Source organism: Hemitrygon akajei, unplaced genomic scaffold (genome assembly GCF_048418815.1).
Source record: "Hemitrygon akajei unplaced genomic scaffold, sHemAka1.3 Scf000050, whole genome shotgun sequence".
NCBI lineage: Eukaryota > Metazoa > Chordata > Chondrichthyes > Myliobatiformes > Dasyatidae > Hemitrygon > Hemitrygon akajei.
This window is the reverse complement of record NW_027331936.1, coordinates 6,938,617-6,954,199: the sequence shown is the minus strand read 5'-3', so window position 1 is coordinate 6,954,199 and position 15,583 is coordinate 6,938,617. Positions and strand designations below refer to the sequence as shown.

General features: G+C 47.1%; 1 protein-coding gene across 1 annotated transcript in view; it reads left to right on the top strand.

Annotated features, from left to right (window-relative positions):
* The window catches only part of LOC140721109 (uncharacterized), a 31,886-nt gene extending 17,288 nt beyond the window's left edge, over positions 1–14,598 (top strand). Inside the window, exons 4-7 of the mRNA XM_073035973.1 lie at positions 9,738–9,885; positions 13,321–13,491; positions 13,647–13,814; positions 13,979–14,598. Of these exons, the coding sequence (XP_072892074.1) occupies positions 9,738–9,885; positions 13,321–13,491; positions 13,647–13,814; positions 13,979–14,066 (575 nt within the window). The 3' untranslated portion in view covers positions 14,067–14,598. The remainder of the gene's footprint in view (positions 1–9,737; positions 9,886–13,320; positions 13,492–13,646; positions 13,815–13,978) is intronic.
* Positions 14,599–15,583: the final 985 nt, after the last annotated feature.

Sequence of the window (15,583 nt, the reverse complement as noted above, 5' to 3'; positions counted from 1 at the left end):
TAAAATCTGCGCTTCTTAATATTCTTAGTTGTAAAAAAAAAGAATATAATCACTAAAAGTTTATAAATCGGGTTATAACCCAAACAAATCAAGAAGTATTTAAACTATGATAAGCGATGCATTATAGGAAGAAGACGAAAAAAGAAACAATAACGCCATCTTAAACAAAACCAAGAATATTTTGCAAAAAACTACCATCTTGATAATTAAAAAAAATTCCCTTCGAAAGGTTAAAAATATACCTTCAAGGGAACAAAAATAGTAGTCAAAAATATAGTATAGTGGTTAAAGTGTATGAGACAGAGCGATTAATATAACGAAAGCACACTTTAACTTAAATATGAAGTATAGGATAACCCTACACCAATAGCCAGAGACTAACCCTGGTTTAAGGAATCGAAAACCATCTTTCATGATCAGAATCACTCATTTAATGGAGAGTAGTGTCTATATCAGTAGGGAAGTTCTCCTCCAAATACTTTTTCACTTCAAAAGTAGAAAGAAAAACCTGGCGAGGAGCGTTCGGCGGGGAGATCCTGAGCTTCGCCGGGTATAAGAGCGCAGGTTTTAGATTTTTCTCATAACATTCAGACATCAGAGGTTTAAAAAGAAGCCTTTTTTTCATAATTTCAGGACTAAAATCTTCCTCCAAACGGAAGTAGTAATTTTGAAATTTAATCATCCCAGCCCTCCGAGCCTCACGAATGAGTTGTTCTTTGTCGTGTACATAGTGAAACCGGACAATTACCACCGGGGGTTTGGCTGAAGCACTCGATGAACGACTCCAAATTCTATGTGCTCGGTCAAGTACCGGGGGGTTCTCTGGAAAAACCGACGGAAACGCATCTTTTAAAAATTGAGCAAAATATTTCGAAGGATCGCCTTTTTCTATGCCATCTGGGAGACCAAGTATGCGTAGGTTCTGTCTTCTGGACCGATTCTCCAAATCGACACTCTTGGCTTTAAGTGTTTCCACCAGTTTAATGGTCGAAATTAAATCCTGTTGCAATTTTTCAATTGTCAAATCTCGTTTCCGAGCTTCTTCTTGCAGAGACGCGATAAGCACTTGCTGCTGGTTAATTACTGAATAAGTCTTAACCATATAATCTTGAAAAGCCTTTATATCTTGTTTAAAAGCTTGATGTTGTTCATCAAATTTTCTATCCAAAACCTCCATAAGCAGTTCATAAGTTAACTCAGTGCGTTGCGGTTGAGCTTGCTTCTTTCCATTGCCGTTCGGGTTACGCCCCGGTTCTCGTCCTTTGGATCTAAGAGCCATTTCTGTTTGCATATCTTCAAGAATTCACAATAAAATCTTAACGATAAGCCCGAGAAAGTTGGCAGGAATCTTTTGGTGTAGGTAACAATAAGTTGAATAAGGGTGATCAAAGGTTAAAAAAAAAATAAAGGTTATGGAGCGGATCTGAAACAGTACTCACTCCATGAGCGTCTCCCGCTGACTTGGGGATCTCTCATCCCTATGCCGCTTCTCCTGTGGGATCTCTCTTTCCCATCTCCCTTTCTCCTCTAGGATCTCTCTTGCCCATATCCCTTCCTCCTGTGGAGACTCTCTTCCCCTTTCCCCCTTCCTCCTACTGGACTTCTCTCCCCCAGCCCCCATACTCCTGTAGGATCTCTCTTCCCCATCCCTCTTCCTCCTGTGTGATCTCTCTTCCCCATCCCCCTTACTGCTGTGGGATCTCTCATCCCCATCGCCCTTCCTTCTGTGGGATCTCCTTTCCCCATTTATTCCTCCTGTGTGATCTCTCTTACCCATCCCCCTTCCTCCTGTGTGATCTCTCTTCCCCATCCCCCTTACTCCTGTGGGATCTCTCATCCCCATCCCCCTTCCTCCTGTGGGCTCTCTCTTCTCTATACACCTTCCTCCTCGTATTCCCTTCCATTTTCTATATTCTTCAAATACCTAATTTGTTCCTTGTTGCCTATACCTGCTAAACACCTACTTAACCAGATCGCCAATATCCCTTGATTTCCCTTGAACAAAGGTTCACTCTGCCTGTTAACTTTGCCTTTAATCCTGGCAGGAACATGCAAACTCTGCACTCTTAAAATTTCACCCTTGAAAGCGTTCCACTTACTGAACACATCCGTGCCAGAAAACAACATATCCCAATCCACTCTTCCCAGATCCGTTCTCATTTCCACAAAATTGGCCTATCCCCAATTCAGAATCTGAACTGGTGGACCAGTCCTATCCTTATCCATAATTTTCTTGAAACTAATGGCATTATGGTCACTGGACCCAAAATGTTCACCTACACTTGGAGTATTATGTTTCATTCTGGTCACACCATTATAGGAAAGACGTGGAAGCTATGGAGAGGGTGCAGAGGAGATTTACCAGGATGTTGCCTGGTTTGGAGAACAAGTCATATGAAGCAAGGTTAGCAGAGCTGGGACTTTTCTCTTTGGAGCATAGAAGAATGAGAGGGGACGTGATAGAGGTCTACAAGATTATGAGAGGCATAGATAGGGTGGATAGTCAGTACCTGTTTCCCAGGGCACCAATAGCAAACACCAGAGGGCATATGTACAAAATTAAGGGAGGGAAGTTTAGGGGAGACATCAGGGGTATGTTTTTTACACAAAGGGTTGTGAGTGCCTCGAATGACTTGCCAGGGATGGTGGTGGAGACTAAAACATTAGGAGTATTTAAGAACCTCTTGGACAGGCACATGGATGAAAGGAAAATGGAGGGTTATGGGGTAGTGTGGGTTTAGTACTATTTTTCAATGATTATATGGGTCGGCACAACATGGAGGACTGAAGGGCCTGTACTGTGCTGTAGTGTTCTATGGTTCTATGGTTCTACACATACTTCTGTCCCCTGACCTATCTGGCACCTTAATAGGAGATCAGGTATTGCATCCTCTCTCGTTGGAATCTCAATATATTGATTTAGAAAACTTTCCTGAACACATTTGACAAACTCCATGCCATCTAACCCTTTCTGAGAATGGGCGTCCCAGTCAATATCTGGAAAGTTAAAATCCCCTATGATTACAACTTTCTGTTTCTTACATCAGTCTGCTACCTCTCTACAGATTTGCTCCTCCGTTCTCTCTGCCTATTGGACGGTCTATAATACAACCCTATTCGTGTGGTCACTCCTTTCCCGTTCCTCAGCTCCACCCATATGGCCTCTATAGACGAGCCCTCTGGGCTGTCCCGTCTACGCACAGCTGTGATATTCTCCCTGACTTGTAATGCTACTTCTCCCCTTTTCATCCCTCCCACTATCACGTCTGAAACAATGGGAACCCGGAACATGAAGCTGCCAGTCCTGCCCCTCCTGTAACCAAGGTCTTACTAATAGCAATAATGTCGATATCATCGTGTGCCAATCCATGACCTAAACGCATCTGCCTTACCTACAATACTCCTTGCATTGAAATAGATGCACCTGAGAACATTCCTGTCACGTACAAACCTTTGATGTCTGTCTATACAGGCAGTCATCGCATGACCCTTATCCTCCTCCACCTCACTTTCTGCTCTAAATCTGCGACCCACCCCCCTCCCGCCCCCGCCCCCCAATCTAGTTTAAAACCCCCGGAGCACAACTTGCTAACCTACCGGCAAGGATGTTAGTCCCCTCCAGTTCAGGTGCAAACTGTCCAATTCGAACAGGTCGCACCTCCCCTGGAAGAAAGCCCAATTGTCCAGAAACATGAACCCCTCCCTAATGCACCATCCCCTCAGCCACGTATTTAGCTGCATTATCTTCCTATTTCTACCCTCACTAGCACATGGCTCGGGTAGCAATCCACCTGTGGGATCTCACTTCCCGATCCCACTTTCTTCCTCTGGGCTCTCTATTCCAACTCCCCCTTCCTTCCAACTGTTGGATCTCTCCTCGGCATCCACCTTCCCCCTGTGGGATCTCTCTTCCCCATTCCCCTTCCTCCTGTGGCGTCTCTCTTCCCCATATCCCTTTCTCCTACGGGATCTCTCTTCTCTATTCACTTCCTCCTTTGGGAATTCTCATTCTTATCCCCTTCCTCCTGTGGGATCTCTCTTCCCTGTCCCCCTTCCTCCAGTGGGATCTCTCTTCCCCGTCTCCCTTCCTCCTGTGGCGTCTTTCTTCTCCATACCCCTTTCTCCTACGGGATCTCTCTTCTCTATTCACTTCCTCCTTTGGGAATTCCCATTCTCATCCCCTTCCTCCTGTGGGATCTCTCTTCCCCATCTCCCTTCCTCCTGTGGGATCTCTCTTCCCCATCCCCCTTCCTTCTGTGGGATCTCTCTCCCCCATCCCCCTTCCTCCTGTGGTTTATCTCTATCCCATTCCCCTTCCTCTGTTGTTATCTCTCTCTCCCAACCCCCTTCCTCCTGTGGGATCTCTCTTCCCCATCCCCCTTCCTCCAGTGGGATCTTAATTCCCCATCCCCCTTCCTGTCAGATCTCTATTTCCCATCCCCCTTCCTCATGTGAGATCTCTCTTTCCAAACCCCCTTCCTCCGGTGGAATCGCTCTCCCCCATCCCCCTTCCTCCTGTGACGTCTTTCTTCCCCATACCCCTTCCTCTGGTGGTATCTCTCTCTCCCAACCCCCTTCCTCCTTATGGGATCACTCTTCCCCATCCCCCTTCCTCCTGTGGTATCTCTCTTCCCCATCCCCCTTCCCCCATTGGGATCTCCCTTCCCCATCTCTTTAGCTCGGTTGGGTCTATTTCACTGTGTCCCAGTTACATTTCTGCACTTCTGTGTGGAACATGTTGTTTAGCCATCTGGAAATGAGAGAGAGTATGTGGACTTTACATAGTCATACCGACAGACTAAATTACTGACATTCGGTGAATACGCTGGAGTTGGGCAATGAGGGACATTGGCAGTGATGGGAACTCCGATCAGTGATTTACTGAAGAGCTTAATGTTTCCTGAAATATCCGAGAGATTGAAATTCCCCCAGAACCACGGTTTGAATCACTTTGTTCATCAATCTGTCTGTTTGTATTTAGACTCAGTGGGAATGACCTGGGAGATTCAGGAGTGAAACTGGTGTCTGCGGCTCTGAGGAACCCGGCGTGTAAAATACAGAAACTGGGGTAAGTACCAGACTGTGGGAGATTGTGTTTACAGTCACTGGGTGACGGACACTGAACATTAATGTGATCAGCAGAAACAAACAAACAAATATAGAAAACATGCAGCACAATACAGGCCCTTCGGCCCACAACGTTGTGCCGAACATGTCACTACCTTAGAATTACATCGATTTTACACGTAGCCCTCCATATTTCTAAGCTCCATGTAGCCATCCTGGAGTTAAAAGATCCTATCATTTCCGCCTCCACCACCGCCGCCAGCAGCCCATTCCACACACTCACAACTCTCTGTGTAAAAAAACTTACCCCTGACATCTCCTCTGTACCTACTTCCAAGCATCTTAAAAGTATGCCCTCTCGTGCTAGCCATTTCAGCCCTGGGGAAAAGCCTCTGACTACCTACACGATCAATGCCTCTCATTATCTTGTACACCTCTATCAAATCACCTCTCATCCTCCGTCACTCCAAGATAAAAGGCCGAGTTCACTCAACCTATTCTCATAAGGCATTCTCCCCAATCCAGGCAACATCCTTGTAAATCTCCTCTACACCCTTTCTATGGTTTCCACATCCTTCCTGTAGTGATGCGACCAGAACGGAGCACAGTACTCCAAGTAGGGTCCGACCAGGGTCCTGTTTAGCTGCAGCATATATCCATATAACAATTACAGCACGGAAACAGGCCATCTTGGACCTTGTAGTCTGTGCCAAATGCTTACTCTCACCTGGTCCCACTGGCCCGCACTCAGCCCATAACCCTCCATTCCTGTCCTATCCATATACCTATCCAATTCTACTTTAAATGACAATACCGAACATGCCTCTACCACTTCTACTGTTAGCTCATTCCAGACAGTCACCACTCTCTGAGTAAAGAAATTCCCCCTCGTGTTATCCTTAAACTTTTGCCCCCTTATTCTCAAATCATGGCCTCTTGTTTGCATCTCCCCTACTCTCAACGGAAAAAGCCTATCCACGTCAACTCGATCTATCCCCCTCATAACCTCTCAACTCTTAAACATTACCTCTCGACTCTTAAACTCAATCCCACGACTGGTGAAGGCCAATACACCGTACCCCTTTTTAACTACAGAGTCAACCTGCATAGCAGCTTTGAGTGTCCTATGTACTCGGACCCCAAAATCCCTCTGATCCTCCACACTGCCAAGACTTACCATTAATACTATATTCTGCCATCATATTTGACCTACCAAAGTGAACCACTTCACACTTATTCGGGTTGAACTCCATCTGCCACTTCTCAGCCCAGTTTTGCATCCTAACAATGTCACGTTGTAACATTTGACAGCCCTCCACACTATCCACAACACCCCCAAACTTTATGTCATCATCAAATTTACTAACCCATCCCTCCACTTCCTCATCCAGGACATTCATAAAAATCACAAAGACTAGGGGTCCCAGAACAGATCCCTGAGGCACACCACTGGTCACTGACCTCCATGCAGAATATGACACATCTACAACCACACTTTGCCTTCTGTTGGCAAGCCAGTTCTGGATCCACAAAGCAATCCCCTCTTGGATCCCATGCCTCCTTACTTTCTCAATAGGCCTTGCATGGGGTACCTTATCAAATGCCTTGCTGAAATCCATATGCACTACATCCACTGCTCTACCTTCATCAATGTGTTTAGTCACATCCTCAAAAAACAACATTCAGGCTCGTAAGGCACGACCTGCCTTTCACAAAGCCATGCTGTCTAGTCCTTATCATATTTTGCCTCTCCAGATGTTATATAAACCCTACCTCTCAGGATCTTCTCCATCAACTTACCAACAACTGAAGTAAGACTCACTAGCCTATAATTTCCTGCGCTATCCCTACACCAGTACTTGAATAAGTGAACAACATTCACACCCTCCAATCCTCCGGAACCTCTCCCGTCCTCAGTGATGATGCAAAGATCTTTGCCAGAGGCTCAGCAATCCCCTCCCTCGCTTCCAACAGTAGCCTGGTGTACATCTCTTCCGGGGCCGGTGACTTATCCAACTTGATGCTTCCAAGAGCTCCACCACATCCTCTTTCTTAATATCTATATTCGCAAGCTTTGCAGTCCACTGCAAGTCATCCGTACAATCGCCAAGATCCTTTTCCGTCATGAATGCTGAAGCAAATTATTCATTAAATACCTCCGCTATTTCCTCCGGTTCCATACGCACTTTTCCATTGTCAGACTTGTTTGGTCCTATCCTCTCACATCTTATCCTCTTGCTCTTCACATACTTGCAGAATGCTTTGGGGTTTTCCTTAATCCTGTCCGTCAAGGCCTTCTCATGGCACCTTCTAGCTCTCCTGATTTCATTCTTAAGCTCCTTCCTGCTAGCCTTATAATCGTCCAGATTCATATCACTACCTCGTTTTTTGATCCTTCCATAAGCTCTTCTTTTCTTCTTGACTAGATTTACAACAGCCTTTGTGGACGACGGATCTTGTACCCTACCATCCTTTCCTTGTCTCATTGGAAAATACCTACTCAGAACCCCATACATATATCCCCTGAATATATTCTACATTTCTTCATTACGTTTCCCTGAGAACATCTGTTTCCAATTTATGCTTCCAAGTTCCAGCCCGATAGCCTCATATGTCCCTTTACTCTAATTAAAGGTTTCCCTAACTTGCCTGTTCATATCCCTCTCTAAGGCTATCGTAAAAGAGATAGAATTGTGATCACTATCTCCAAAATGCTCTCCCACTGAGAGACCTGACAACTGGATAGGTTCATTTCCCAATAGCAGATCAAGTACAGCATCCCCTTTTGTAGGCTTATCTACAAATTGTGCCAAGAAACCTTCCTGAGCACACCTAAGAAATTCCACCCCATCTAAACTCCTCACTCTAGAGAGCTGTCAATCAATATTTGGGAAGTTAAAATCTCACACCTCAACAACCCTGTTATTATTACTCCTTTCCAGAGTCTGTCTCCCTATCTGCTCCTCGATGTCCTTGTTACTGTTGGGTGGTCTATACAAAACTCCCAGTAGAGTTATTGACCCCTTCCTGTTCCTAACTTCCACCCACAGAGACGCCGTAGACAACCCCTACATGACGTACTCCTTTTCTGTAGCCGTGACACTATCTCTGATCAACAGTGCCAGGTCCCCACCACTTTTGCCTCCCTCCCTGTCCTTTCTGAAACAATTAAATCCTGACACTTGAAGTAGCCATTCCTGCCCCTGCACCATCCTAGTCTCTGTAATGGCCACTACATCATAGCTCCGAGAGCTGATCCACGCTCTAGCTCATCCGTTTTATTCATCAGACTCCTTGCATTAAAATAGACACATATCAAACCATCGGACTGACTGCCTCCTTCTCTATCATCTGCGTATCCTTCCTTCACACGGTCTCCAAATCCTCTCTAATTGTGAGCCAACCTTCCTCTCCTCCATCACATCAATTTGGTTCCCTCCCCACAACAATTCTAGTTTAAACTCTCCGCATTAGCCTTAGCAAACCTTGCTGCCAGGATATTGGTCCCCCTGGGATTCAACTGTAACCCGTCATTTTTGCACAGGTCACACCTGCTCCAAAAGAGGTCCCAATGATCCAGAAATCTGAATCTCTGCCTCCTGCTCCAATCCCTGAGTCACACGTTTATCCTCCACCTCATCCTAATCTTATTCTCACTGTCACGTGGGACAGGCAGTAATTCCGAGATCACTACCTTTGAGGTCCTGCTTCTCAACTTACTTCCTAACACCCTGTACTCTGTTTTCAGGACCTCATCCCTTTTCCTACCTATGTCACTGGTACCAATATATACCACAACCTCTAGCTATTCTCCCTCACACTGCAGGATATCTTGGACGTGATCAGAAAATCCAGGACCCTGACACCTGGGAGCCAAACTACAATCCGAGTTTCGTTCCTGCGTCCACAGAATCGTCTGTCTGTCCACCCTAACTATAGACCCCTATCTCTGCTGCCTTCCTCTTCCTTTCCCTCCCCTCCTGAGCGACAGGACCAGACTCTGTGCCAGACGCATAGCTGTTGTTGTTCCCTCTCCAGCAGTACTCGAACAGGAGTACTGATTGTCAAGGGGTACAGCCACAAGGGTACTCTCTAGTCCCTGCTTCTTGCCCTTCCCTCTCCTCACTGTGACCTATATCTTCAGTCTCCCGTGGCCCCGGTGTGACCACCTGCCTGTAACTCCTCTCTATCACCTCCTCGCTCTCCCTGACCAGACGAAGGTCATCGAGCTGCATCTCCAGTTCCCTAACTCGGTCCCTAAGGAGCTGCAGCTCGACACACGGGGTGCAGCTGTTGCCGTCCAGGAGGCTGGAAGTCTCCAGGATCTCCCACATCTGACACCGAATACGGAAAACCAGTCTCACACACATACACTCTGTCTGTATTGTAAACAGATAACCTACCTCGCCTCGACCCTTTATCGCCGAAGCCCCGTTGAGCCAAACCCTTCCTACTCTGTCTCCCGCTCCTCTGAGGCTCACTCTGTAAATCTGTCTTCCTTTTAAACTCTTCTCGCTGTTCTCACTGGCCGACTTGCGCAGTCGTGCTGAAGGAAAAAATCAGTAATTGTGTTATTGATAAACACTGGGGTTTTGTACCATCTCCTGTCTGTCTGTGTCCTTCACCCTCACTCTCTCTCATCTCCAGGCTGAACAGTGTCGGTCTCACAGATTGTGGTGCCGAGGATCTCGCCTCCGCTCTCAGTACATACCCATCACGGACGGGGCTGGACCTGAGTTATAATAAACTGGGAGATTCAGGAGTGAAACTGGTGTCTGCGGCTCTGAGGAACCCGGAGTGTAAAATACAGAAACTGGGGTAAGTACCAGACTGCGGGAGATTGTATTTACAGTTACTTGGTGTCTGACACTGAACATTAATGTGATCAGTAATTGTGTTACTGATAAACACTGGGGATTTGTACCGTCTCCTGTCTCTCTGTGTCCTTCACCCTCAGTCTCTCATCTCCAGGCTGAATTATGTCGGACTCACAGATTCTGGTGCCGGGGATCTCGTCTCCGCTCTCAGTACAAACCCATCACTGACCCATCTGAACATGGGTGAGAATAAACTGGGAGATTCAAGAGTGAAACGCGTGTCTGCGGCTCTGAGAAATGCGGAGTGTGAAATACAGAAACTGGGGTAAATACCAGACTGTACGAGATTGTGTTTTCAGTCACTGGGTGTCTGACACTGAATATTACTGTGATCAGTAGAAACAAAGAAATATAGAAAATAGAGAGCACAATACGGGCCCTTCAGGCTCGTAAGGCACGACCTGCCATTCACAAAGCCATACTGTCTATTCCTAATCATATTTTGCCTCTCAAGATGTTCATAAATCCTGACTCTCAGGACCTTCTCCGTCAACTTACCAACCACTGAAGTAAGACTCTCTTGGCTGTAATATCCTAGGCTATCCCTACTCCCTGTCTTGAATAAGGGAACAACATCCGCAACCCTCCAATCCTCCGGAACCTCTCCCATCCTCAGTGATGATATAAAGATCATTTCCAGGGTTCAGCAATCTCCTCCTGCACTTCCCACAGTAGCCTGGGGTACATCCCGCCATCTCCCGGTGACCTATCCAACTTGATGCTTTCCAAAAGCTCCAGCACAGCCTCTTTCTTAATATCTACATTCTCAAGCTTTGCAGTCCACGGCAATTCATCCCTACAATCACCAAGATCCTTTTCCGTCACGAATACTGAAGTGAATGATTCATTAAATACCTCCTCGATTTCCTCCGGTTCCATACGAACTTTTCCATTGTCAGACTTGTTTGGTCCTATCCTCTCACATCTTATCCTCTTGCTCTTCACATACTTGTATAATGCTTTGGGGTTTTCCTCAATCCTGTCCGCCAAGGCCTTCTCATGGCCCCTTCTAGCTCTCCTGATTTCATTCTTAAGCTCCTTCCTTCTAGCCTTATAATTTTCCAGATTCATATCATTACCTCATGTTTTGAACCTTTTGTAAGCTCTTCTTTTCTTCTTGACTAGATTTACAACAGCCTTTGTGCACCACGGACCTTGTACCGTACCATCCTTTCCATGTCTCATTGGAACGTACCTACTCAGAACCTCATACAAATATCCCTTGAACATTTTCTACATTTATTCGGTACGTTTCCCTGAGAACATCTGTTTCCAATTTATGCGTACAAGTTCCAGCCTGATAACCTCATAGTTTCCCCTTCCTCTAACTTGCCTGTTCCTATCCCTCTCTAATGCTATGGTAAAAGAGATAGAACTGTGATCACTATCTCCAAAATGCTGTCTCACTAAGATACCTGACACCAGGCCAGGTTCATTTCCCAATAGCAGATCAAGTACAGCCTCCCCTCTTGTAGGCTTATCTACATATTGTGTCAAGAAACCTCCCTGAATACACCTAACAAACTCCACCCCATCTAAACCACTCACTCAAGGGAGATGCCAATCAATATTTGGGAGATTAAAATCTCACACTTCAACAACCCTGTTATTATTACTCCTTTCCAGAATCTGTCTCCCTATCTGCTCCTCAAAGTCCCTGTTACTGTTGAGTGGTCTATACAAAACTCCCAGTAGAGTTATTGACCCCTTCCTGTTCCTAACTTCCACCCACAGAGACGCCGTAGAGAACCCCTCCATGACTTGTTCCTTTTCTGTAGCCGTGACACTATCTCTGATCAACTGTACCACGCCCCCACCTCTTTTGCCTCCCTCCCTGTCCTTTCTAAAACATCTAAAGCCTGGCATATGAAGTAGCCATTCCTGCCCCTGAGCCATCCAAGTCTCTCTAATGACCACCACATCATCGCTCCAAGATCTGATCCACACTCGAAGCTCATCCGCTTTATTCATCATACTCCTTGCATTAAAATAGACACATCTCAAACCATCGGACTGAATGTGTCCCTTCTCTATTTCCTGCTTATCCTCCCTTTCGCATTCTCTCCAAATTTACTCTATTTGTGAGCCAACCTTCCTCTCCTCCGTCACATCAGTTCATATCCCAACCCCCAGCAATTCTATTTAAACTCTCCGCAACAGCCTTAGCAAACCTTCCTGCCAGGATATTGTTCCCCCTGGGATTCAAGGGCAACCCGTCCTTTCTGTGCAGGTCACACCTGCTCCAAAAGAGGTCCTAGTGATCCATTAATCTGAATCCCTGCCTCCTGCTCCAATCCCTCAGCCACACGTTTATCCTTAACCTCACCCTATTCCTATTCTCACTGTCTTGTTCCACAGGCAGTAATCCCGAGATTACTACCTGTGCGTTCCTGTTTCTCAACTTACATCCTAACGCCCTGTAGCCTGTTTTCAGGACCTCTTCCCTTTTCCTACCTATGTCATTTGTACCAATATGTACCACGACCTCTGGCTGTTCTCACTCCCACCGCAGGCTATCTTGGACGCGATCTGAAAACCCCGGACCCTGGCACCTGTGAGGCAAACTACCGTCATTCATATTTTCCATTCCTGCATCCAAAGTTTCGCTTGTCTGACCCGCTATCTACAGAATCCCCTATCTCTACTGCCATCCTCTTCCTTTCCCTGCCCTTCTGAACCATAGGGCCAGACTCTATGCCACAGGCACGGCCACTGTTGCTTCAACCCCCCCCCCCCCCCCTCCCGCTAGACCGTCCCTCTCTCCAGCAGCACTTGATCAGGAGTACTTATCGTCAAGGGGTACAGCCACTGGGGTACTCTCTGGTATCTGCTTCTTGCTCTTCCTTCTCCTGACTGTGACTCACTTCTTCAGTCTCCCGTGGCCCCGGTGTGACCACCTGCCTGTAACTCCACTCTATCACCTCCTCGCTCTCCCTGACCAGACGAAGGTCATCGAGCTGCATCTCCAGTTCCCTAACTCGGTCCCTAAGGAGCTGCAGCTCGACACACCGGGTGCAGATGTTGCCGTCCAGGAGTCTGGGAGTCTCCAGGATCTCCCACATCTGACACCGAGCCCAGAAAACCAGTCTCACACACATACTCTCTGTCTGTATTGTAAACAGATAACCTACCTCGCCTCGACCCTTTATCGCCGAAGTCCCGTTGAGCCAAAGCCTTCCTACTCTGTCTCCCGCTCCTCTGACGCTCGCTCTGTAAATCTGTCTTCCTTTTAAACTCTTCTCGCTGTTCTCACTGGCCGACTTGCACAGTCGTGCTGAAGGAAAAAAATCAGTAATTGTGTTACTGATAAACACTGGGGATTTGTACCGTCTCCTGTCTCTCTGTGTCCTTCACCCTCAATCTCTCTCATCTCCAGGCTGATGGATGTCGGTCTCACAGATTCTGGTGCCGAGGATCTCGTCTCCGCTCTCAGTACAAACTCATCACTGACGTTGCTGAACTTGAGTAATAATGAACTGGGAGATTCAGGAGTGAAACTGGTGTCTGTGGCTCTGAGGAACCCGGAGTGTAAAATTCAAAATCTGTGGTAAGTACCAGACTGTGGGAGATTGTGTTTACAGTCACTGGGTGTCTGACACTGAACATTAATGTGATCAGTAATTGTGTTACTGATAAACACTGGGGATTTGTACCGTCTCCTGTCTCTCTGTGTCCTTCACCCTCACTCTCTCTCATCTCCAGGCTGTACAATGTCGGTCTCAAAGATTCTGGGGCCGAGGATCTCGCCTCCGCTCTCAGTACAAACTCATCACTGACGGTGCTGAACCTGAAATCAAACTGGCTGAAAGACCGATCTGTCCCGGCTCTCCGCCGCCTCATACTGACCAACCTGAGTCTGAAGTGGATCGGGTGAGTGTTTGTGTTAATGTTCAATGTGATAAAATATCAGCGGATCCGCGGGTTTTCTGGTGATAGTTGTCTGTGAGTGTTGTTGAAACATTAACCCCAGTCCCCTGTTACTGACACTGTTGTGTAATCTGTTTATTTCATCTTTATTCTCCCATCTGTTTCAGGCTGGAGGGGAATCGGTTCAGTCGGACCGGGAAGAAGGAACTGAGATCTCTGCAGGGAGTCAGACCCGGACTGAATGTGAACATCTGAATGTGTGAACATCTCCGCCCGCGGGATGGAGACATTTGGCCGATTCCCCGCCCTCTCCTTTAACTCCCGCCCTTACCTTTAATGGCCGCGCGCCAGGGCTGATCCCCAACGGTTTTAACGAACCGGCTCAGGCCTCACGCTGTGTGTCACTCGGAGCGGTCCCACAGTGACGTGTTTCCGCCTGTTGTTCGGCGCGGCAGCTTCCGCCGGATGTGCGTGTTCGAGACTCCCGCGTGAGACCCGGGAGAATTACCCAGACAGGAAGAGTCCCGGAGCCGGGGCTCAGTCTGGGACACCGGTATCCCGGGGTGGGATTATCCCGGGAGAGAATCCTTTTGCTCCCTTTGCTTAGGACGGTGCATTCGGCAGCCTGGCCTATATAATGATGTTAAATTGACAAATCCCTCGGCAGTGACCCTGGATCTGCAGCGATCCCGGACTTGGCCCAGAAGTGTGATTTTATAATCATCGGTTCCCCGATGCGGAGTGACAGTGTGAAACTGGACTGATTATTCAAACTGTCACTCGTTGTGTCCAGTCAGTTAATTGTGTGTGACTGTGAGTGAGTCGGGAGCAGATTATTTATTCCCGCACGTCAGCAGCTCACAGATTGTTTAACTTACATTTGTCATGATGAAATCAATAAATCGCTTTAACTTCCTGTCTTGGTGTCGGACTTTGGTCTCATTAGAGGAGAAACAGTGACCTGGGGTTACTGCTGACCCCCACCCCCGCACCCGATGAACTGTAATAATGTGTCTGAGCTCCTCACACTGGTACAGCAGCATCTCAGCTCCAGGCTGAGGGATGTCAGTCTGATAGTGTCTGATCCCCAGGATCTCCTCACTTTCCATCCACATCCAGGCTGACCACCGCTTCCTCGCACCTCAGATACTCGCATTATCCTGTCCCCCACCTTCCTGCATGCTCTCCTTGCTCTCACAGACAAAGACGAGTAAAGAGATTGGAAGCTCATATACAGTATAATATCTGACCGGCGTCCACAAAGGTCGCGAACAAGAGAATGGAACAGAAGCAATCAACATGGGGTGTCAGACACAGACTGAAGCTCCGTATGCATCGCCCCATCAATCTCACTCAGAGACACTGAATTACAATATTCCTGTGTCAGACAGAGTGAAGCTCTCTCCACACCGTCCTATCACACACTCACAGGCTCAGACATTGAGTGCATCTCCCACCGCAGCACATTATCTCACAATCCCCGGATCAGACACAGACTGAAGCTCCCTCTACAGCGTCCCATCACACACAGCCCGACTCTGACGCAGAGTGAATCTCCATCAACACCGTCCCATCTCAGAATCTCTGGATTAAACAGAAAATGAATCTCCCTCCATACAGTATCATCACACTTACGGGGTCAGACACAGAGAATTCCCTCCACACCATTCTATGATACACTTCCAGGATAAGACACTGGGAAAATCTCAATTCGGGCCGTACCATGAAAAAAGTCCTGTATCAGACACAAAGCGACGCTCCCTCCACACTGT